Raw genomic sequence first — 25,666 nt, 5'->3', positions numbered from 1 at the left:
TGTTAAATTATCCTTTTTCTTCCTGATGGGTATTTTTTGCATTAAACATTACGTGGTAAGCTTTCTCCCTCTCTCCCTGCCCCGTCCTCGGTGTCGTTCGTGAGCGATTGCACTAAATCTCACCCATTTCAAAATTGTTATAAGTATTTAGATTAGGTTTGGAGTAGACTTCCTTCAGAATGGTCTGTTGTACACTTTCTTCCTACTAACCGGCTTTATTTTCCTTTGACAACAATCGCCTTCCTCGATGTATAAGATCAGTAGGCATACGGTATCACGGTCAGTTATAACGCAATCCAACAGGCCGATTAGGAAGAGGTAACTTACAAAGTGTCGACTTGAAAGAACGAAAGTGGCCGTTGTAAATTCTACAAATTTGATATGAATGTTACTCAGTATTTCCTGCAAACTTATTGATAGCTGAAATTTACCATCCGAAGGAGCTGATGCAATGTACATGAGACTGGATTCGTTCCTTGAGCAGCTTCTGGAATATGATAGTGCAGGATCTGCAACTGTAGTAGTTACTTGGTTTCATTTTCTGAACTGGATTCAGTTTCTTCTGGTCATCTTCATTTAGCTCGTCCTCAGTTCTCTGTGTCGTTTCGGGAGAATGCTGGGTTGTAGCCTACGGAAGTAATAATTTGATGGCCTCGTCGTTGCGTGGAAAAATAAAATGCTGTGTTTTGTCGCGCGGTTGATACTAACATATGCGTATGTGTTACGTAACCAATTAGCCACTACCACAACGGATTCTAATTTGTCTCATGATGTGGCCACCTGCACAAACAAATTTCATTTATAGGAGCGTATGGCGATGGTACACTTCGACATTACCCTTGGACGCGCGTGGGTATAAATTAACGTCAGCGTATATGTGTCGTCACGTTGACTCGACACTGGGGTAAACTTCCACCATGGCTTCTAAGCTGTTTATTTTCTTGGCTGTATGCGTGGCAGTGCAGGTACGTGTATTTGGTACAAGGGCAGTCAAATGAAAACCGAACACTCGCCACAACGGGACCATGGAATGGTCCCATACAAAAGTAATCATCACACACGTTAAGACATTTATCCCACTATAAGACAAGACGATCAATTCCTGATTTGTAGAACGCGGTCGGCTGCTGATGAATGCACAGCCGCACTCATTCTTCCACCTCCTCATCTATAGGTCGCCAGAGATGTGAAAATCACACGGTGAAAGATATAAGATGTGAGTAGGATGTTGCAGTGTTTCCAAAGCAAATCGCTGAAGCACAGCCTTCGTCCGATTGGCAGTGTGGGAGCGGGTTTTATCGTCCAACAGGATGATTCCATCCGACAGCATTCCTGCGTGTTTTTACTTTACAGTGAGTTGCGATTTAGCAAAGTGTCTTCATAGTTCTGCACATAGATTCTGGTTCCAATCCCGAGGAACCCGACGAGCAGGATTGCACCTTAACGCCTGCCCCCACACTGTCAGTCGGACGAAGGTTACCCATCAACAATTTGGTCGGGAAAACTGCAACATCCCCCGTACAGGCCGGATCTTTCACATCTTAGGACACCTGAAGAAAGACATGCGTAGGCGTCGGTTTCAGTCGGACGCGGAGGTGCAAGAGTCGTGACGGTTGTGAATCCGTCAGCGGCCGACAGCGTTCTACGACACAGAATTGATCGTCTCGCCCACCTATGGGATAATTCTCTTAACGCGTGTGGTGATAACTTTTATATCGAACCATCCCATAGTCCCGTTGTGGCGGGTGTTCGAGTTTCATTTGATTGCCCCTCATATCTATGTTCGAAAAACGTTATTTTATACTTAAAGTTGCTGAAGTCAGAACTCACGTTAAGGGTTTATTGTTTAAGAATCTAAGCTGAAGGTGTCTTACTGTTAGCTCTTCTGATCACTAATCTCAACGTATAGTATTGTCCCTCGAAAACGCTGGTACAAGAATCCAAATATAAAGTATCGTGATCCTTTGAAGAACGATCTTGGAGAGACAGATGTAACTAGAGGATACCCTCGTAATTGTGAAGTTGGAAACTACCTGTGAAAGAGGAATAATGAGCGCTGAATAACGTCAGGGAACGAAAAATATCCAACGATAGTCATTAAAATGAGGACACAATAGCCTGCAAGAAATACTAAAAAGTTACAAATTAATGGCCAACACGTATTATACTGCAAAAGTTTTCTGAGTGGGTGCATGATTTATTAAAAATTTGAGTACCACAGGAAACAGTAAAAACTGAGAAGAGATGTGGTTGCTCTGAATTAATATTTAGAAGGTATCTGTGAACTGATATGAGTTCATACTCTTTCAGGAGAGTGAGTGTGTCACAGTATGAGCGAATTTTGTCATAGTTAGCTTAGTTACAATAAGGAAAGGAACCAAATACCAACTGCAGCGTAGTGAGAGATTCAGTGTTCTTGTAAAGCACGTAATAAGTAACTGATAAAAATCTAGAGAACTGAGAACGGGGTGAGATGGGTGGAGGGAGCGCATAACATGGGCTTCGTAAAAGGAAACAAGAGGAAGGCTTCTGAAATTTTTTAATGCTTTCCCACCACTTTTTCATTCTATCAATTCCACATGAATCATGGAACTTGCCGTTGGTGGGGAGGCTTGCATGCCTCAGCGATACAGATAGCTGTACCATAGGTGCAACCACAACGGAGGGGTATCCATAATGTTACTTATAATCCGTCTTGATTGCAAATTTTTTATTCATATGACCGGTTTCGGTTCATTCAGAACCATCTTCAGATCCGATATTTAAGTTACAGGAGTAGCCCGTCCAAATCCAGCAACTTTCACATGCTGCGTCGTGACGCAGCATGTGAAAGTTGCTGGATTTGGACGGGTTACTCCTGTAACTCCTGAAATATCAGATCTGAAGATGGTTCTGAATTAACCGAAACCGGTCATATAAATAAAAAATTTGCAATCAAGACGGATTATAAGTAACATTATAAAATCACTGATTGCTGTTATCCCATCAGACATTATGTCTGCTTTTGCAAAGGAGGGGTATCTGTTGAGAGGCCAGACAAACGTGTGGTTCGTGGAGAGGGGCAGCAGCCTTTTCAGTAGTTACAGGCGTAACAGTCTGGATGATTGGCTGATCTGGCCTTGTAACACTAACCAAAATTGCCTTGCTCTCCTGGTACTGCGAACGGCTGAAAGCAAGGAGAAACTACCGCCGTAATTTTTCCCGAGGGCATGCAGCTTTACTGTATGATTAAATGATGATGATTTCCTCTTGGGTAAAATAGGACGTCGTTATCAGGAGAAAAAAAACTGGCGTTCTACGGATCGGAGCGTGGAATATCAGATCCCGTAATCGGGCAGGTAGATTAGAAAATTTAAAAAGGGAAATGGGTAGGTTAAAGCTAGATATAGTGGTAATTAGTGAAGTTCGGTGGCAGGAGGAACAAGACTTCTGGTCAGGTGTATACAGGATTATAAATATGAAATCAAATAGGGGTAATGAGGGAGTAAGTTTTATAATGAATAAAAAAGTAGGATCGTGGGTAAGCTACTACAAACAGCATAGTGAACGCATTATTGTAGCAAAGATAGACACGAAGCCCACCCCCACCACAGTAGTACAAGTTTATATGCCAACTGCAGATGACGAAGAGATTGATGAAATATATGATGAGATAAAGGAAATTATTCAGATAGTGAAGGGAGACGAAAATTTAATAGTCATGGCTGACTGGTATTCGATAGTAGGAAAAGGAAGAGAAGGAAAAGTAGTAGGTGAATATGGAATCGTGGTAAGGAATGAAAGAGGAAACCGCCTGGTAGAATTTTTTACAGAGCATAACTTAATCATAGCTAATACTTGGTTCAAGAATCATGAAAGAGGCCTGGAGACACCGGAAGGTTTCAGATTGATTATATAATGGTAAGACAGAGATTTGGAAACCAGGTTTTACATTGTAAGACATTTCCAGGGGCAGATGCGGCCTCTGGCCACAATCTTTTGATTATGAACTGTAGACTAAAACTGAAGAAACTACAAAAAGATGGGAATTTAAGGAGAAGGGACCTGGATAAACTGAAAGAACCAGAGGTTCTAGAGAGTTTCAGAGAGAGCATCAGGAAACGACTGACAAGAACAGGGGAAAGAAATACAGTAGAAGAAGAGTGGGTAGCTTTGAGAGATGAAACAGTGAAGGCAGCAGAGGATCAAGTACGTAAAAATTTAATTGATGAAATAAGAAAACATAATAGTGCAGTAATTGTATCAGGCAAAAAGGAATACAAACGTCTCAAAAATGAGATGGACAGGAAGAGCAAAATGGCTAAGCAGGGATAGATACTGCCTACAGGAAAATGAAAGAGACCTTTGGTGCAAAAGGAGCATTTGCATGAATATCAAGAGCTCAAATGGAAACCCAGTTTTAAGCAAAGAAGGAAAAGCAGAAAGGTGGAAGGAGTATATAGAGGGTCAACACAAGGGCGATGTACTTGAGGACAATATTATGGAAATGGAAGAGGACGTAGATGAAGATGAAATGCAAGATATGATTCTGTGTGAAGAGATTGACAGAGCACTGAAAGACCTAAGTCGAAACAAGGCCCCGGAAGTAGACAACATTCCATTAGAACTACTGACAGCCTTGGGAGAGCCAGCACTGACAAAACTCTACCATCTGGTGAGCAAAATGTATGAGACAGGCGAATACCCTCGGACTTCAAGAAGAATATGATAATTCCAATCCCAAAGAAAGCAGGTGTTGACAGATGTGAAAATTACCGAACTATCAGTTTAATAAGTCACAGCTGCAAAATACTAACGCAAATTCTTTAGAGACGAATGGAAACACTGGTAGAAGCTGACCTCGGGGAAGATCAGTTTGGATTCTAGCATTTGTATACTTAGAGAAAGCTTTCGATAATGTTGTCTGGAATACTCTCTTTCCAATTCTGTACGTTGTAGGGCTCAAATTCAGGGAGCGAAAGGCTATTTACAATTTGTACAGAAAGCAGATGGCAGTTGAAAGAGTCGAGGGGTATGAAAGGGAAGCAGTGGTTGGGAAGGGAGTGTGACAGGGTTGTAGCCTATCCCAGATATTATTCAATCTGTATACTGAGCAAGCAGTAACGGAAACAAAAGAAAAATTCGGAGTAGGAATTAAAATCCATGGAGCAGAAATAAAAACTTTGAGGTTCGCCGATGACACTGTAATTCTGTCAGAGACAGCAAGAGACCTGGAAGAGCATTTGAACCGAATGGACAGTGTCTTGAAAGGAGGATGTAAGATGAACATTAACAAAAGAGAAACGACGATAATGGAATGTAGTGGAATTAAATCGGGTGATGCTGAGGGAATTAGATTAGGAAATGAGACACTTAAAGTAGTAGATGAGTTTTGCTATTTGGGGAAAGCGTTTCTAAAGAAGAGAAATTTGTTAACATCGAGTACGGATTTAGGTGTCAGGAAGTCGTTTATGAAAGTATTTGTTTGGAGTGTAGCCATATATGGAAGTGAAGCATAGACTATAAATAGTTTAGACAAGAAGAGAATAGAAGCTTTCGAAATTTGGTGCTACAGAAGAATGCTGAAGAGTAGATGGGTAGATCACATAACTAATGAGGAGGTACTGAACAGAATTTGGGAGAAGAGAAATTTGTGGCACAACCTAACTAGAAGAAGGGATCGGTTGGTAGGACACGTTCTGAGGCATCAAGGGATCACCAATTTAATATTTGAGGGCAGAGTGGAGGAATGAGATTCAGAAGGATGTAGGTTGCAGTAGGTTCTGGGAGATGATGAAGCTTGCACAGTATAGAGTAGCATGGAGAGCTGCATCAAACCAGTCTCTGGACTGAAGACCACAACAACAACACTTCCACCACTGCCAATATCAAAAACATTACGAATTTTTACTGTCACTTTTGAAAACGGGTCAAAAATACACGAAAAATTTCCAGTTAGCTTTAGCAAAGAAGCTGTGCACAAATCACAAGAGAGAGACGTACACCTGGAAAGACCTTGAGCTGTTAAGCAGCGATTCAAAACTGAAGTATTGATTTGAAAAACACTCCATGATGAGCAACTAGATTAAATTATTAGATGGTTGCGGTGAATAATGGGCTAACATTGAAACGATTAATCAATAACTATTAGCATAAAGCGAAACGCGGTACTAAATGCGTCCTCTTGACTTCTCCTTCTGACATACTAACTTCTTTGACATCAGATTTTCATGGCCGAAAGAACAGACACCACATATTCATATATTTATTTTGTTATCGAAATGTTTTCTTAACCTGAAAGTTAGTTTCTTACATCGAAAGGGGCAGTGGTTGAATAATCACCAAGGATTACTCAAGAACGTGCTGCTCTAAGGCGTGATACCTGATACGAAAATGCAGTATATTCTGATAGATGAAGGGACCTGCCTGTCCGACTATAACGCCATACCTCTCAGACATAGATATCTGGTTGTTCATTCACTGTTCAGTCACAAAACAATAAGGGACATGCCCATCTGACTGATAAAGGAAACTTAAAAAATTACTGCTTCGTTTTTAAATAATATTGTCACATGTAGGTCTAAATCAGCATGTTGGTTTTCAATTTTATGGCGTACAATGTATTTTACACCATTTGTAAACTAATTAGAGTTAATGAGAAAAGTATTGTTACACTATTCATTTGTATTACATCACTGGTCAGTGCGCACACTACACACTTCATTAACACACACACACACACATACACACTCACACACACACACTCACACACATACATGCGCGCGCAAGCGCGCATACACAATACTCCCTCCCTACCTCCCTCTCTCTCTCTCTCTCTCTCTCTCTCTCTCTCTCTCTCTCTTTCACTGCTCGCATCGAGTCCTCGACGGTGCTTCCGGCATTCTATTAAATTCTTCGTGTTACCCCTTCCCCGTCTGAAAAAATTTTGTGAGGTCTTCAGCAACAAGAAGGAGCTGTTGAGCTCAAGAAAAGGGAAGAGGCTAGAGTTATCCAGCTTCGATCAATGGCATAGGTTTTTACAGTAAAATTCATGAAACTACGACAGCTTACTATAGAATAACAATTGATTATTATTAAATAATGTTAACTTCTTACCATTGCGTACTAAATGATCTTTGACTTTGTGGTAAATTATTTAAGACGTAAGGTTTAACTGACTTTTTAAATATTTAAATTTTAGATACGTCTTTAATCTCCTTGGGTAATATGTTATATAGTTTTCTACTCTTGCAAAAGATTCTGTTTTGTATTTCTCGTTTGTTTGCTCTTGGTAAATGTAAGTTTAGTTTAACTCTTGTTCCATGATCATGGATGCTGCTGTTTGTGAAATAATTTCTCTTGTTCTTTATGATGAGCATAACACACTGGTAGAGGTGCAACAGGATTGGAGGGATCAGGTAGTGGTACCGAAAGTACCCTATGCCACACACCATTAGGTGGCTTGCGGAGTATGATGTAGATGTAGATGTACTCACTTGATTTAGCCAGAATACCCATATTTTTAAACAGATCCGAATAAAAACCTCCATTGTGGTTTTTAGTTATGATTCTAAAGTCCACTTCTTTAATTTGAAGGATGTGTCCATGTTTTTAGTATGAGACACTCAAAAATGTTTCGATTGCTAAAAGTGAAGTGTATATACGAATAGTATGTACGAGGGCGTGCGGAACAGTAATTCCTCTGATTTTTTTAAATTCCGTTCTCAATATCCGTCGAGATATTACGTGTCGTGTATATTACTTGGTCGACTTTTCCGCTTCGCTGACGTTAGTTGCAAACCTCTGCCGCTAGACGGCTCCGAATTGCAGCGTGTAACAAGGCGGTGTGCAATGTAACTGCCTCGGAGAGTGAGAAACTACGTACTGTATTCTAATTTGTAACCGCAGGAAACGTGCCTTCAACTGAAATCCACAGATAAATGAAAGCTGTGCATTGTGATGGCTGTATCAGCATCAGTATTGCGCGACGTTTGTTTGTTCCTGCTCGTAACGAAGGAAACGGTGGTTGTAACGTGAGTGACAGAGGGCGGAGTGTTTCCAAAACTTAAAGAACACCTCCGAGGGCTTCACTTTGATAGTGATGAAGCGGTGCAGGCAGGGGGAGGTTTTGTCTCCGTCAAAAATGTCAAACATTCTACAGTGACGGGGTTAACAAACTGGTCTGTCGTCGAGAGAAATGTGTTCGTCGCCTGGGTGACTGTGTTGAGAAATAAATATGTAGATGAGGATGAAGGTTTAGAATGTTAACACGGTTAATTTTATTTAAAAAGATTTAAGAATTTTCAAAGATGAAAAATTCTGAAGCATTACTTTTCAGCTCGCCCTCGTAACTATAAGACATTGTCTGCTAGACATTGATGACAGGACCGTAAGGGCTGTTTGTTAAAGGGAGGGGAGATAGTGATAGTTTTATCAGGACACGCTACAGATGCCTCGGTAATAACGTCTTTCTCTTGTGATTCGAAGAGCACCGCTGCAGCTCCCGCCCCTGGCATCAGCGACTGGTTCACCCAGGTGGGAAAAATCTTAGAGGGCTTCTACAATGTCAAGAAGAACATGACGCAGCACGCCATAGAGGGTGCCGAGAAGACGTGGCAGAGCATGGTGGACGTCGCTCAGCAGGAGGCGCAGGAGGTCGCCTCGTGGATACAGAACGCCTACAACGCTTCAACCACTGCCTGGAGCAGCATTCAAGTGAGTCTATAGTTACGCGCCACTTTGTCTTTCGCTTGTGACGCCTCCACAACTTCTTATGCACATCGCTTTCTCTTGTGCCTACAGGGGAAACTTCAGGATGCCACGCAGAAGGCAGTGTCGTCCGCACAGGTGAGTTTCCAGTACTTTCTTCCCCTCTGAACGATGTACTCCAGTAAGATTGCTTGGCTCAGGGGAAAAAAGTAGAGAATGTTTATGTTTCCTACATTACGATCTACATTTCTTGCATTCATTTCTGACATTTCCGGCTAATACATTCATGTGACTGTTGAAGAGGTGAATTCAGAAAGATTCTTTTTTTCCATTGATGTATCTACGTATAACTCAAAGCTTCTTGAATTATGCGCCTTATAAACGTACTGAACACATTAGTAAGACGATGGAAAAAATTATTCATAAGTCTGAGACGTTATACAGAGTGGAAGTTGTCGAAGTTTCAGGAAGGGGCATCATGCACCTGATACATAATATATGGTGTATGGCGGAGGTAAAGCAGAGAATGACGAGTTGTCGAAGTTTCAGGAAGGGGCATCATGCACCTGATACATAACATATGGTGTATGACGGGGGTAAAGCAGAGAATAACGAGGCATATATATGTTCGTCATGAACTATAGTACAACGTTTGAATGTAAAACTCTCTAAAAACTGTGACAACTGTTAGGATTCGTGGGGGTAGCAGCTAGCAGATACAGTTAAGCAACAATCTGTAGATTCCAATGGTCTTTCTAAGGAAATAACCTACGAAAAATCAACAAGCTATAGAAATTTCGAAACAGGTATACGAAAAGTTGAATTGGAAATCAGATAATCAACTATTTAAGATATAATGCTCACACAACGCATGTAGACTGAAGATTTCATCAGAAATCTTGAAAAAAATAAGTTTCTTGCATCAGAAATCTTGAAAAAAATAAGTTTCTTGCATAGGCTTCTTTTCATTTCCAAGTTATTTTTATTTTGTTTACTACGACTCTTCGGCCCTATATCTGGGGGCATGTAAAATATTTAACCCATTGACAGCATGTGTTTTGGGTTAAAGTTATAATTTGATGTGCCGCCAGTGGTCGGCCGAAATTCATAGATGTAACCATGATATTCGGTTAGGCACAAACGTAAGTCGTAGTAAACGAAATAAAAATAACATCGAAATGAAAAACATCCTTTGTAGGAACCGTACTTCTTCCAAGAGAGGCAAGAGGTTTATCACGCCCGTGGGCCTTGCTACAAATAAATTTTATTAGAAGTGTTTGGCGAAACATGCAACCGAAGTGAATGATTCATCCTAAAACTCGATTCAGAAAAAAAAATTAACAGTGGGGAAAATTAATGTAGATAGAGGTAGCTGTATACAGGTCGATGAAAAGAAGTGAGTGAGAAAAAAGGAAAAATGCTACACCTGTGATAGACTGCTCCAATTAAGTGATAGCAGAAGGGAGACTTTCATTCTAAAGTAAAATTAATGTTGCATCTTTAATTAACTTTCAGTGGTCATACACGAATGATCCATGAACATTGAGAACAGTAATAGGGAAAAACTGTTATCCAGAACAAAACCAGAAAAATTTAATAAGCCAATGGAATTAGGATGGCATGAAAATAAATTCTGAATTGAAGATTCACGAGGAAATACAAGAGTCAAAATGGAAAACAAAAACCAATAGTATGTGATTAAACGACGTCGTAGACTATTGTGTATTAAACCGGGGACCTAGAAACGTCGGAGAAGCTTCGTCCTGCCGTAGTCCACAATGGTTCACAACCCCACAATAGGCCACACCATTCCACCCACATCGAACCCAGGGTTATTGTGCGGTACGGCCCCCAGGTGACATCCCCCCCCCCCTTCTCTCGCCGGAAACGTCTCACACCAGACGAGTATATCCCCAAATGTTTGAGTGATAGAGTAATTATGGTGTATGGGAACGTGGTACGTGGAGGCAGTGTTTGCGCAGCAATCGCCGACATAGTGTAACTGAGGCTGAATAAGGGGAACCAGCCCGCATTCGCCGAGGCAGATGGAAAACCGCCTAAAAACCATCCACAGGCTGGCCGGCACATCGGACCTCGACAGTAATCCGCCAGGTGGATTCGTGGCAGGGGCTGGCACGCCTTCCCGGTCGAGAAGCAGCGCGACTAGGCGGGCGAGTTCGTAGACCATACACGCATGGCCTTGGAAGAACTGGGAAGCACAACATCATCCACGAAGTTATGAAAGCACGTCGTCTACGGCGTCACTGAGATTCAGGAAGGACTTCCATATATCACAGTAGCACCTAACAAAAATACTTTACAGATACTGTTTCGGGTTCACATTGATAAAGAAGAGAAATACAATGTCTATTAAAATTTTATAAGAAATCTTACAACTGAACAACCAAGAACGTCCTTTTCAGAGCATTTGGTTTAAAATTTTTCACACCTTTGAAATCGTCGTAGATGTTACTAAAACACTTTAACTTGGCAGTGTTAGTTAAGGGGAGCATGCTTTGAACCGTTGTTGCATAAGATACCACTAGAAGTCGGGCCTGACCACATGTTTACGACAGTGGCAATCTAAAAAAGCAACTGCTGGGAAGCCGTTACTAAACGCTTTGTGTACTGGGTGTTGCTTTGGGATGTGCATTGTTTTTGTTTCCTATTTTGAAATTAGTGATGAGTCTGACCAAAGTCCATCAAGTGGTTTGCGTACGACTCCCACTACACCATAAAGGACTGGTGATCCCTATGACAAAGTGTTCTGCCTTCGCAGAAGCACAAACTACGGGTTCAGACACACAGCCCTGGAACAGGAAACCGAAGGTCATTGCCTCCGTCGGCCGTCTCCCACTGGGTCGACTACATCGTTGTGACGCCCGCAATATATTTTGAGGAACAAATAAAGGATAGGAACCTATGACCGGAAATATCATTCAAGGGCGCTAGAGAGTGTTCCTGCACTACACTCCCCTTCTGCAGCAAACGTGGCTTTGTACGCTGTTCAGTGTTACTGAGGCACTAGAGGACGTGTCCGACTCCATGTAATACCCTAAACTCTGACGTTTGTTGCTGAAGGGGACGCCCGACAATAGGCGTTGACCCCTGTAACTTCGAAGGGCGCTGTGGCGATGAATGAAATTTTCGGACATGCGTTCCCTATCATCAATTCGTTCTTCAAGATGTCCTCTATATCCTCTTCAAGTTTTTTGGTATTGTTTTGTGACAGAAAACAAAAAAAGTGAGAACTAACAGGTAATTATGTCTAGGTGATCATACAATATTACCATAGAAAACAAAATTTTCTAAATTCGTTTAATCTATGGAGAAGAATCTTAAGAGACATTCTGTTTTATAGTGTTACACTGAAGTATTACGGATAGTCAAATGAAGGCGAGACAGATGAAAAAAAGAAAGTAACCTGTTTATTATTTTAAAAGTAGTCACCATAACCGTTAATACATATATCCCACTGTGAGTCTAGACGGTCAATGGCTTCATGGAGAAATGTTTGCGATTGCCTACGGAACTATGATTGTATCCAAGCACACACCTCTTCGTCCGAAGCAAATCGACGGTCACGAATGTCTTTTTTCAGTACTCCAAAACTATGAAAAATGCATTGAGGAGAGATCGGAAGTTTATAGGGGATGCCTTCTGCGGCGTTCTCGAAACGACCTTGGCCAGATGTGGCCGGAGATGATCCTGCAACAGAGGGATGCCGTCCGTCAACATCCCTGAGAGTTTTCATTTGATGGCGTGCGTCAGTTTACGCAAAGTGCCCGTATATCACAGTACGTTAATTGTGGTGCCTTCTTCCAGAAAGTCTATCAGCACCGGGCCCTTACAGTCAAAGAAGAAGGTCATCAGGACTTTCCCGCGGCTGGCGTGGCTGTTGGTTTTAGTACACTGCAGAAGGTTTTCAGGGAAAGCGTTACACATCTTCCATAAAATCCCGATCTCTCCCCAGGCGCTTTCTATATTTTTTTAGGAGCCCTGAAGACAGACATTCTCGGCCGTCGGTTTGTTTCGGGCGAAGAGGTGTACGCCTGGGTACGATCATGGTTCCGCAGGCAACCGCAAAGATTTTTCCATGAAGGTATGGACCGTCTACACTCACAGTGGGCTAAATGTATCAACGATTATAACAATTACTTTTAAATTAATAAATAGTTAACTTACTTTTTTCCATCGGTCTTGGTTTCGTTTTTCTCTGTCCTGATATTGGAATTAATAATATTGGTTCAAATGGCTCTGAGCACTATGGGACTCAACTTCTGAGGTCATTAGTCCCCTAGAACTTAGAACTAGTTAAACCTAACTAACCTAAGGACATCACAAACATCCATGCCCGAGGCAGGATTCGAACCTGCGACCGTAGCGGTCTTGCGGTTCCAGACTGCAGCGCCTTTAACCGCACGGCCACTTCGGCCGGCAATTAATAATATTGAATGCCTGTCATTCCATTTTGTAACTGCTAAATTGTATGTATTCTAGATGATTTGGACACATAATTAAAGAGAAACATTTGTCGAGGGAACCAATGGTTTTTTGCAAGTAAGCGTGATCTTTAACTTGTATATGAAGACCTTGGCTGTGATTAGTGGTAAGGGACAGTAGGCGAGAAACAGAATTATTGCATGTAAAACGTGATACATGATATTTTTTCTTGATATTACTTGTTAGTTTCACGCTAAACAAAGAAACTGCAGCTCAGTCTATAACTTATGGCTATAACTAGTGGAAAATTTGTCAGGCTGTGTGCATGTCGACTATGTTCAGTGCCAGAACCCGCCCTGCCGGCGGTAATAACGAGTGTGATGTTCGTGCCAGGAAGATGGTTTTCGGGCACCAGTTATACAAATCCGAAGGTAACATAGAGAACTACAACTCACGTAAGATTGTGAATATGTTGCTGATCGGAAAAGCGCTTCGAGAGTTATCGGTAATCAGCTGAATGTGAATAGTTACACGAGCAAGTTAAGTAACTAACTTTGCCCCTGAGGAATGCCGCTGTAATACGGTGGAAACGTTGGTTTTACAGTTTGTTATTAAAGAATTTTATACAATGGCGTGTTACAACACGCAGAATAATTTTAATCGTCGAAACAATATTAAGTTTGGTCCGTTACCATTGTTTAGCCAAATTTACGTGATACGATGAGGGCAGAAATGTCAACGGTCATCGACAACATTATATACTGAGGAGACAGAAGTCTTGGGTTACCTCCTAATATGATGTCGGACCTCGTTTTACCCGGCGTAGTGCAGGAACTAGACGTGGCATGGACTGAGCAATTTTTATAAATCGGCTGCAGAAATATATTGAACCATGCTACCTCTATAGCCGATAATAGTTGTGGAAGTGTTGTCGGTGCAGGATTTTGTGCACGACCTCTCGTTTATGTCCGATAAATGTTCGATGAGATTCACTTCGGGCGATTTGGGGGCCAAATCATTCTCTCTAATTGTCGCAAAGCAATCGCGAGCAGTTGTGGCCCGTGACATGGCGCATTGTTATCTATAAAAATTCAACCGTTGTTTGAGAACTTGAAGTCCATGAATGGCTGCAAATGTTGTCCAAGTAGCCGTACGTAGCCATTTCCAGTCAATGTTCCTGTTAACCCCGTCTACACCATTATGGAGCCACACCAGCTTGTACAGTGTCTCGTTGTGAACAGGGGTGCGTGGCTTCGTGGGGTCTACGCTACACTGGAAACCTACCATCAGCTGGAGCTGACCATACCAGGCCACGGTTTTCCCGTCGTCTATAGTCCAAGCGATATGGTCACTCTACGCAAACGCTGCTGCTCTCTGTCGTTAAGACCGTCAGCCACTGTGTTATCCGTGGTGATAGATAACGCCCGACATTTGGTTTTCTCGGCAGGTTCATGTCAAAGTACATCTCGGAAAACTGAACTTCACAATAATTTCCGAAATGGAATGTCCCATGCGTCAAGCTCCAACTACCATTCCGCGATCAAAGTCTGCTAATTTCCGTGCTCGTTTGTACCTCGTATACGTCATATGCATAAGTGCATGCCGCTATGCCATGGCTTTTATCGCCTCAGGGTATGCATGCCGTAGCAAGGCGATAGTGAAATTAATTTTATACTTCGCTGAATCATAGATTAATTTTTCGAGTTGTTATATTTTTTATTATTACAAAAACTGATGATGCAAAACTTAGTATCACAAAGTGAAGCAATTCAGACCTTTTAAATTCGTATTTTTGAGAAGTTTCATGATGGTGTTTCATCATCGCGCTCAGGAAGGAACAGCATAAGTTAATTATAACTCACATGAAGAGCACTCAGTTTGCAAGTAAACAAAGTTTTCCGCAGCACGTGGTCTAGTGGCTGGCGTTGCTACATCTGGATCCCGGGACCGAGCGAGAAGGCGCAGTGGTTAGCACACTGGACTCGAATTCTGGAGGACGAGGGTTCAATCCCGCGACCGGCCATTCTGATTTAGGTTTTCTGTGATTTCTCTAAATCTCTATAGGCCAATTCCGGAATGGTTCCTTTGAAAAGGGCACGGCCGACATTCTTCACCATCCTTTCCTAATCCGATGAGACCGATGACCTTGCTGTTTGGTCTCCTCCCCCAAAACAACCCAACCCAACCTTGGATCACGGGGACCCGGGTTCGATTGCCGGTCGGGTTGGGGGTTTTCTCTACCCAGGGACTGGGTGTTTGTGTTGTCCTCATCACTTCATCATCATCCTCATCATTCATGACTGTGGCTAGACTGGACTGTGAAAAAACTGGGACTTTGTACGGGCGCTGATGACCTCGCAGTTGAGTACCGCACAAACCAAACATCAGTGACGCATTTTAAGGGTAAAATTTTTCATATGATTTAAGATTTTAAAAAATATGTCACTGCTCTTGAAATATTTTAATATAGGACGTGAATCAAGCGGATGTGAAATATCCTGTTATGAGCTTTTATTGAAACTTCACAGAAAAACTTCAGAAAACAACCATCTCGTCACTTACCACTGTTTACAGCAGAGGGCTTCTTGTAAGGTAGCGCCACTTGTGAAAAAACTATACAGTCCTCCCTGATCTGTCGCCGCTGTTGGCTTCCAGCAAGCACTGATCTCAGCCGGGCAGCAGATCTCGCAAGAGGCGTCCCAGCTGGTGCAGGAAGCGGCCGTCAACCTGCAGAGCGCGGTGAGCTCCATCCCCATTAAGACCCAGGAGGCCTTCCAGACGGCCATGCAGTTCGTGGAGCGTGGAGAAGCAGCCCTGCAGCAGCTCCAGCAAGCCAAGGCGAAAGCCGCCAGCGCCGTCATCCAGAGCATCACAAAGTCGCTCCAGCAGGTGCGTACCACAACGGTGCCCGCGCTAGTGATTTCCTGACAGAAGTCTTCCTCTGGCTGCCTTATATTTACGTTAACAAAATTGGACTTAGTTAATCACAAAATGGGAGGGGGGCCGGGCTATAGCATGATCATCGAAAGGGTTGACTAGGTTTACAAGTAAAAAGGCAGTATTGGATACACCAGAAATTATTATGCGTGACATGACCATCGCCTACAACGCATGCAGCGTGTGAATTATATGTATGTTCTCCTACAGCTGTACAATCCGTATATCTTGATAGGTTTCTTGCTGTCAGACCCTTTCACTCTATGTTGGTAGATGCTCAGTCGGCCTTGAAAAGCAGCGCTGAAGTCACGCCGACTAAATATGCACAAAGCAAAGGCCGCCTAACTCGAGCTTAGAGGCAGGGTCTGTAAGTTGGTAAAAATTTCGGGCGTTGGATGCTAGATAACTTGCTTGATAATGTTTAAAGTTCAACTAATTAGGATTTATTATCTCCAAAAAAAGTTGTGAGTGACTATCAAGTCTGTATTTACCGTTAAAACCATCACTGCTGTAAGTTAGTTACTGCTTTTACGAGAAGGACCCATACTTATCCGCGAGTTACTCGTTCACTGATTTGTAGGGAAGAAGTGCCCGCCCAAATAATCCGAGATGTTCACGAAACAGGCCACGGTGAGCTTTAAGTACGGCAGAAAAGTTGATAACCAAATGATTTCCAAACTGAGTTACATAAAAACACCAAACTCACATTAAAAGGTTTAGTACTGTAGCCGCTTCATACTTCCGATAACAGAACCGACAGAACGTAAGATTTCCATCTCAACAAAAATTTGTATGGCGCGGTCCCACATTGAACTGTACCGTAAGACGGATCCCGAGTGACACCTTGAGACAAAGAACTGTACCGCAAAGAACTACATAAAGTGCGGGAACTGCTTATTTCCTATTGGTTGAAGGTTTAGGCGGCCAACCAGTAAAGCTCCAGCCCTCAGATACTCTCGGTAGCTAATAAATCATCCAGGAGAACTACAAAAGGCAGATTGTAAAAGAAATTCTGAATTTACGAAACCCAATTTAGTTTAGATAAACCAAATTCCCTCCACCCATGAACCACGGACCTTGGCGTTGGTGGGGAGGCTTGCGTGCCTCAGCGACGCAGATAGCCGTACCGTAGGTGCAACCACAACGGAGGGGTATCTGTTGAGAGGCCAGACTAACGTGTGGTTCCTGAAGAGGGGCAGCAGCCTTTTCAGTAGTTTCAGGGGCAACAGTCTGGATGATTGACTGATCTGGCCTTGTAACACTAACCAAAATAGCCTTGCTGTTCTGGTACTGCGAACGGCTGAAAGCAACTGGAAACTACAGCCGTAATCTTTCCCGAGGGCATGCAGCTTTGCTGTATGATTAAATGATGATGGCGTCCTCTTGGGTAAAATATTCCGGAGGTAAAATAGTCCCCCATTCGGATATCCGGGCGGGGACTACTCAAGAGGACGTCGTTATCAGGAGAAAGAAAACTGGCGTTCTACGGATCGGAGCGTGGAATGTCAGATCCCTTAATCGAGCAGATAGGTTAGAAAATTTAAAAAGGGAAATGGATAGGTTGAAGTTAGATATAGTGGAAATTAGTGAAGTTCGGTGGCATGAGGAACAAGACTTTTGGTCAGGTGAATACAGGGTTATAAACACAGAATCAAATAGGGGTAATGCAGGAGTAGGTTTGATAATGAATAAAAAAATAGGAGTTCAGGTAATCTACTACAAACAGCATAGTGAACGCATTATTGTGGCCAAGATAGACACGAAGCCCACGCCTACTACAGTAGTAAAAGTTTATATGCCAACTAGCTCTGCAGATGATGAAGAAATTGATGAAATGTATGATGAGATAAAAGAAATTATTCAGGTAGTGAAGGGAGACGAAAATTTAGTAGTCATGGGTGACTGTAAATCAAGCGTAGGAAAAGGGAGAGAAGGAAACGTAGTAGGTTAATATGGATTGGGGTTAAGAAATGAAAGAGGAAGCCGTCTGGTAGAATTTTGCGCAGAGCATAACTTAATCATAGCTAACACTTGGTTTAAGAATCATGAAAGAAGGTTGTATACATGGAAGAACCCTGGAGATACTAAAAGGTGTCAGATAGATTATATAATGGTAAGACAGAGATTTAGGAACCAGGTTTTAAATTGTAAGACATTTCCAGGGGCAGATGTAGACTCTGACCACAACCTATAGGTTATGAACTGTAGATTAAAACCGAAGAAACTGCAAAAAGGTGGGAATTTAAGGAGATGGGACCTGGATAAACTGAAAGAACCAGAGGTTGTACAGAGTTTCAGGGAGAGCATAAGGGAACAATTGACAGGAATGGGGGAAAGAAATACACTAGAAGATTAATGGGCAACTTTGAGGGATGAAATAGTGAAGGCAGCAGAGGATCAAATAGGTAAAAAGACGAGGGCTAGTAGAAACCCTTGGGTAACAGATGAAATATTGAATTTAATTGATGAAAGGAGAAAATATAAAAATGCAGTAAATGGATGTAGAGGCTTATCTCACTAGGGGTAAGATAGATACTGCGTACAGGAAAATTAAAGAGACCTTTGGAGAAAGGAGAACCACTTGCATTAATATCAAGAGCTTTAATGGAAACCCAGTTCTAAGCAAAGAAGGGAAAGCAGAAAGGTGGAAGGAGTATATAGAGGGTCTATACAAGGGCGATGTACTTGAGGACAGTATTATGGAAATGGAAGAGGATGTAGATGACGATGAAATGGGAGATATGATGCTGCGTGAAGAGTTTGACAGAGCACTGAAAGACCTGAGTCGAAACAAGGCCCCGGGAGTAGACAACATTCCATTAGAACTACTGACAGCCTTGGGAGAGCCAGTCCTGACAAAACTCTAGCATCTGGTAAGCAAGTTGTATGACACAGGCGAAATACCCTCAGACTTCAAGAAGAATATGATAATTCCAATCCCAAAGAAAACAGGTCTTAACACATGTGAAAATTACCGAACTATCAGTTTAATAAGTCACAGCTGCAAAATACTAACGCAAATTCTTTACAGACGAATGGAAAAACTGGTAGAAGCCGACCTCGGGGAAGATCACTTTGGATTCCGTAGAAATGTTGGAACACGTGAGGCAATACTGACCCTACGACTTATCTTAGAAGAAAGATTAAGGAAAGGCAAACCTACGTTTCTAGCACTTGTAGACTTAGAGAAAGCTTTTGACAATGTTGACTGGAATACTCTCTTTCAAATTCTAAAGGTGGCAGGGGTGAAATACAGGGAGCGAAAGGCTATTTAGCCGGCCGCGGTGGCCGTGCGGTTCTGGCGCTGCAGTCCGGAACCGCGGGACTGCTACGGTCGCAGGTTCGAATCCTGCCTCGGGCAAGGCTGTGTGTGATGTCCTTCGGTTAGTTAGGTTTAAGTAGTTCTAAGTTCTAGGGGACTTATGACCTAAGATGTTGAGTCCCATAGTGCTCAGAGCCATTTGAACCATTTTTTGAAAGGCTATTTACAATTTGCACAGAAACCAGATGGCAGTTATAAGAGTCGACGGGTATGAAAGGGAAGCAGTGATTGGGATGGGAGTGAGACAGGGTTGTAGCCTATCCCCGATGTTATTCAATCTGTATATTGAGCAAGCAATAAAGGAAACAAAAGAAAAGTTCGTAGTAGGTATTAAAATCCATGGAGAAGAAATAAAAACTTTGAGGTTCGCCGATGACATTGTAATTCTGTCAGAGACAGCAAAGGACTTGGAAGATCAGTTGAACGGAATGGACAGTGTCTTGCAAGGAGGGCATAAGATGAACATCAACAAAAGCAAAACGAGGATAATGGAATGTAATCGAATTAAGTCGGGTGATGCTGAGGGAATTAGATTAGGAAATGAAACACTTAAAATAGTATAGGAGTTTTGCTATTTGGGGAGCAAAATAACTGATGATGGTCGGAGTAGAGAGGATATAAAATGTAGACTGGCAATGGCAAGGAAAGTGTTTCTGAAGAACAAAAATTTGTTAAAATCGAGTGTAGATTTAAGTGTCAGGAAGTCATTTCTGAAAGTATTTGTGTGGAGTGTAGCCATGTATGGAAGTGAAACGTGGACGATAAATAGTTTAGACAAGAAGAGAATAGAAGCTTTCGAAATGTGGTGCTACAGAAGAATGCTGAAGATTAGATGGGTAGATCACATAACTAATGAGGAGGTATTGAATAGAATTGGGGAGAAGAGGGGTTTGTGGCACAATTTGACTAGAAGAAGGGTTCGTTTGGTAGGACATGCTCTGAGACATCGAGGGATCACCAATTTAGTATTGGAGGGCAGCGTGGAGGGTAAAAATCGTAGAGGAAGACCAGGGGATGAATACACTAAGCAGGATGTAGGCTGCAGTAGGTACTGGGAGATGAAGAAGCTTGCACAGGATAGAGTTGCATGGAGAGCTGCATCAAACCAGTCTCAAGACTGAAGACCACAACAACAACAACAACAAACCAAATTCGAATTATCCCCGGAAACGAACTACTAATTGCTTTCACGCTAACATTTCTTGTGGCTGTTTTTATACAAAAGTGTGTATATTGGACGCACGTTACATACATTACGTGATTCATGATTGCAGAGTTTTCCCACTCGTACATTTTACGTAAACTACTGGCCATTAAAATTGCTACACCACGAAGATGACGTGCTACAGACGTGAAATTTAACCAACAGGAAGAAGATGCTGTTATATGCAAATGATTAGCTTTTCAGAGCATTCACACAAGGTTGGCGCCGGTGGCGACACCTACAACGTGCTGACATGAGGAAAGTTTCCAACCAATTTCTCATACACAAACAGCAGTTGACCAGCGTTTCCTGGTGAAACGTTGTTGTGATGGCTCGATTAAGGAGGAGAAATGCGTACCATCACGTTTCCGACTTTGATAAAGATCGGATTGTAGCCTATCGCGATTTCGGTTTATCGTATCGCGACATTGCTGCTCGCGTTGGTCGAGATCCAATGACTGTTAGCAAAATATGGAATCTGTGGGTTCAGGAGGGTAATACGGAACGCCGTGCTGGATCCCAACGGCCTCGTATCCCTAGCAGTCGAGATGACAGGCATCTTATCCGCATGGCTGTAACGGATCGTGCAGCCACGTCTCGATCCCTGAGTCAGCAGATGGGGACGTTTGCAAGACAACAACCATCCGCACTAACAGTTCGACGATATTTGCAGCGGCATGGACTATCAGCTCGGAGACCATGGCTGCGGTTACCATTGACGCTGCATCACAGACAGGAGCGACTGCGATGGTGTACTCAACGACGAATCTGGGTCACGAATGGCAAAAACTCATTTTTTCGCATGATTCCAGGTTCAGTTTACAGCATCATGATGGTCGCATCCGTGTTTGGCGACATCGCGGTGAACGCACATTGGACGCGTGTATTCGTCATCGCCGCACTGGGGTATCACCCTGCGTGATGGTATGGGGTGCCATTGGTTACACGTCTCTGTCACCTCTTGTTCACATTGACGGCACTTTGAACAGTGGACGTTACATTTCAGATGTGTTACGAGCCGTGGCTCTATCCTTCATTCGATCCCTGCGAAGACCTACATTTCAGCAGGAGAATGCACGACCGCATGTTGCAGGTCCTGTACGGGCCTTTCTGGATACAGAAAATGTTCGACTGCTGCCCTGGCCAGCACATTCTCCAGATCTTTCACCAACTGAAAAGGTCTGGTCAATGGTGGCCGAACAACGATACGCCAGTCATTACTGTTGATGAACTGTGGTATCGTGTTGAAGCTGCATGGGCAGCTGTACCTGTACACGCCATCCAAGCTCTGTTTGACTCAATGCCCAGGCGTGTCAAGGCCGTTATTACGGCCAGAGGTGGTTGTTCTGGGTACTGATTTCGCAGGATCTATGACCTCAAATTGCGTGAAAATGTAGTCACATGTCAGTTCTAGTATATTTGTCCAATGAATACCCGTTTATCATCAGCATTTCTTCTTGGTGTAGCAATTTTAACGGCCAATAGTGTATTTTTAATAAAATAAAACATTCACACTTTACGTATACCCTCCACACACGCTCTCAGTCTCTCCGCAAGACTCTTAACGAAACATAGTTAAAAAATAATTTTAAAATGGTTACTATTACGTCCACAGCCCATCGCAGTGATAGCAAAGAAAATTCCGGGACAACAATTTATATGAAGCGAATCTTTTTAGTTATAGTTTTAAATGTGACTGGAAATGAAGACATTAGAAGCTTTAGGTCTCTTCTGCAGTACCGGAAAATGTACGATGGGTTTTAGCTAAAAATTTTTATCTCCGAAGGTACTGAAGGTAATGGACTGAGATTTTTATAGTGTGCATGCATTATCAATGCAAGTCTGTATATGGCAGCTTCAGCTCTGTTTTGCAGTACCAAAAGAGGTATTACGGTTTATAGGTAAAATTTTTTATTTCCGCAAGTACTGAAGATAATGAGCTGAGGTTTTTCACTATTAGTACAAGTCTTCGTATGGATTATGAAAAACATCGAATTAAAATTAATATTATTTCTTTAGATTTAATGTGCATAATGAATCGATCAGACGATGGGCAAGCTAGACACCCCAGCAACGACAGCCTCAATTGCGCTCATGTGAAAACAAAAAAACTGCTCTCTTCCCTGTTACGCGACAAGACACTACCTAAGATATCTTACTTCACTGTAAGATGTTAAGTCTCGGTATAATCTGCTACGTTACAAACGGTATTTTCATAAGGCATTGAAACTCTCCATTTTGAGTAGCCTCCATATCTACTCGGAGCCAACATTCCTATCACTGCGAGGCATTATCTCAAGAATACGAATACAGATTTTCTTGCGCACATTACTTTAAGTCTGCTTTCTAAGCACATATAAACATTTATTGTATAGCTGTCAGCTCATAGTAATGCTATCTCCCCCAATAGAGAAGCTTGTCTACGATGGGTAGTCGCCCTTCACTTCTCGCAATATCTGTAGTGTTACGTCCATATACGTCCTATGTATGTCATTATTTTACAGTAAATAACATTGAGTAACTTAAAAGATTCTACACATTAGCAAAAATATGTTGGCTTTATCGATCTAAGGAAGTAGTTTCACAGGAATCAAATAATTATCAAAACTGGTTGAACGTCAGTATAGAAACAGTTCACTGGCTCAAAGTTAAACACAGCGTGATTATATTACTATGTTGCTTAACACCTGTTACCTAACCAAACTGAAAGATGTTAAGAGATTATCAACCGATAAGTTATTGTATGTACATTTACTTTAGTACGAAGACAACATCTCTAAGTGAGACCAAATTTTTCTGAATTTGTTCTTACTTTTTTGTGTTTCTTGACTTTTTTCTACTTTAAATAGTTTTATATATTTTAGAAAGCGTACTTAAATATGGCTACTACCTGACGTACCATCTAAAGTTCCACAACTGGATATTTTCTAAATGGCTCTATGTATCGAAGAAAAGACTAACGTAATTTCAGTGGAGGTGTATACATTTTAATGACATACAGAACCTTCCGGAACGAGACGTCCAGTACAAGCTTTGATCATATTTGCTGTGAAATTTTTGCGAAAATAGCTAGGATAATTTTAATCATTAATCGTGATACATGTCGTCGATTAATATACCTTCCAGCGTATATTTCGACAACTTGCTTAGCAGTTATATCACACTCACCGTAAATTAAGTAATATCGAGCTTTTCTTCATTGGTGATTGTTATATTACAGGAACAAATGCATAAACACTAGACTCCACATACAACGATACTGATTGGTGCGCACGGTTTTCCGGCATCGGGACAAGTTTGTTGAGCGATGTTTACCCCTTCAGCATCCAGGTAGCTGTCTTCAGCTTTACCTAGCTATGTTTTTGAAACTTTTCACAGCATACCGTATAAAACGTTACATCGATGAAGCCCTCCCTCCAATGGATTTCGAATGTCGTCGAAAATAGCATGTCGTTCCATTGGAAAATAAATTGCTTCTTATATTCGTACATAAGAAAGATTCATGTACTACCAACACAGAACATTCTCTCTCGCTTACCTTGCTGTTATATGCCGGAAACTTTGTTTCGATATCTAGAATCATTTACGGAATAGTCTACTGAGGAATACAAGTTATGTGGTTCAGCACTTAAACACATGCATATAAAACGTTCAATACATCACAAATATCTTTCTAAGGAGCAATGGTGGAATAATAGTTCTTCACGATGTAGAGTATCGCAAAGTTTAGATTTAGAGGCGCAACAGCTGCGCCTTGAGTCTTTATAGAGCGGTGATATCGATTACTCCTTTGTGTTGCAGGGCCTCCAGAACGTCAGGTCTCTGCTCAATAAGGCGTCCGCCGAAGTCAACAAGAGCACCAGCTAAGTCAGCGTCTTGTACAGCAGTAACTCCAGCTCCTGCGTACAAAGAGCTGTACTCATGTAGCCGGTGTCGCTAATATTGTATTCGTGATGATAAAATAAATCCTATGATCAAACAACTTGAAAAGTGGGAGTGCCTTTGATTGAAGGCATGAAAGGTGAACATATGTTACTTAAACAGTTACTCATTCGAAAAAGAAAGTATTGTGAGCAAACTCTAGACACGATTTCCGATGTTACAGTTAAGGATTTGTTAGTAAAACTGTCGGTGATTCGAATAAAAATACTGAAAGCAATATCTGATGATGATTTGAAATGATTTTCAAAAGACACATTACTGACTAACCATTTAGAAAGAAGAACTACTCATTAACATAATTTTCAGCACTTTCTCAATGCATGGTTCGTACAATATGAATATTATGACACAAGTGCAGCTTTTACGTGTTGGGCTTTGCCGTAATGTACTTGAAGAGGTCAGACACGGCCACACCCAGAAGCACAGTTGTGGATGGATATTTTGTATACATGAAGCATCGACATATGTTTAAAACAATTCTGGAACAAAAATGTTCGAAACCAATTTTTTTTTTTTTTTTTTTTGGTAATGTTTTGACTGGTTTTGATGCTGCCTGGAAGGACATCCTCTCATATGCCAACTTCATTTCAGAGTAGTATTTACATCCAACTTCATCAATTACTAGCTGACAAATCCGGCGTTACCCAGGTATTCATTTTGCCTATTTTCTATTAGGAAAGAAACCTTAAGTGTACTCCTGCAGCAGATGCGGTGTGAGATGATCTATGATTGCTTCTGTACGCTGGGCGCAGCTGCTTCTCGTGTCTACAACACAGAGTACCAAAATATCAGAAGTGCAAGGGCCGTGTTGCAGAGGACGACAGTAGCGTTCCAAGTGGCGTGGCAGTGAACTAGGAGCACGTGAAATACGAGTACTAGATGATAATATTCTGGTAGTCTGGAGGTAAAGTGCATTTATTTATAAGACTGAATATTGCAAATACGACTGTGCGGCTGTTATCGAGTGGAAATTACGTTCCTGATTACAACTTTCTTGTGCAGATTGCACGCTTTGTATTGCAACTTAATTATGTGTCTCGTATTCTGCTTACTTTTCGTTCTCATTCGTAATATTGGGCGAGGTAAATGATTGCATATTTGTTTTTGCTTTATATGAAACAGAAACCGGT

At 41.9% G+C, this 25,666-nt stretch overlaps 1 protein-coding gene across 1 annotated transcript; it reads left to right on the top strand.

The window, feature by feature from the left end:
* Positions 1-839: 839 nt before the first annotated feature.
* On the top strand, positions 840-24,753 carry LOC126457547 (uncharacterized). The gene is made up of 5 exons (XM_050093953.1): positions 840-965; positions 8,467-8,694; positions 8,782-8,826; positions 15,787-16,020; positions 24,396-24,753. The coding sequence occupies exons 1-5, from the start codon at positions 918-920 to the stop codon at positions 24,459-24,461; spliced, it is 621 nt and encodes a 206-aa protein (XP_049949910.1). The 5' UTR covers positions 840-917; the 3' UTR covers positions 24,462-24,753.
* Positions 24,754-25,666: the final 913 nt, after the last annotated feature.

Source organism: Schistocerca serialis, chromosome 2, assembly GCF_023864345.2.
Source record: "Schistocerca serialis cubense isolate TAMUIC-IGC-003099 chromosome 2, iqSchSeri2.2, whole genome shotgun sequence".
Classification (NCBI taxonomy): Eukaryota; Metazoa; Arthropoda; class Insecta; order Orthoptera; family Acrididae; genus Schistocerca; species Schistocerca serialis.
Note: the sequence above shows the minus strand (reverse complement) of the source record. Positions and strands in the feature narration are given on the sequence as shown.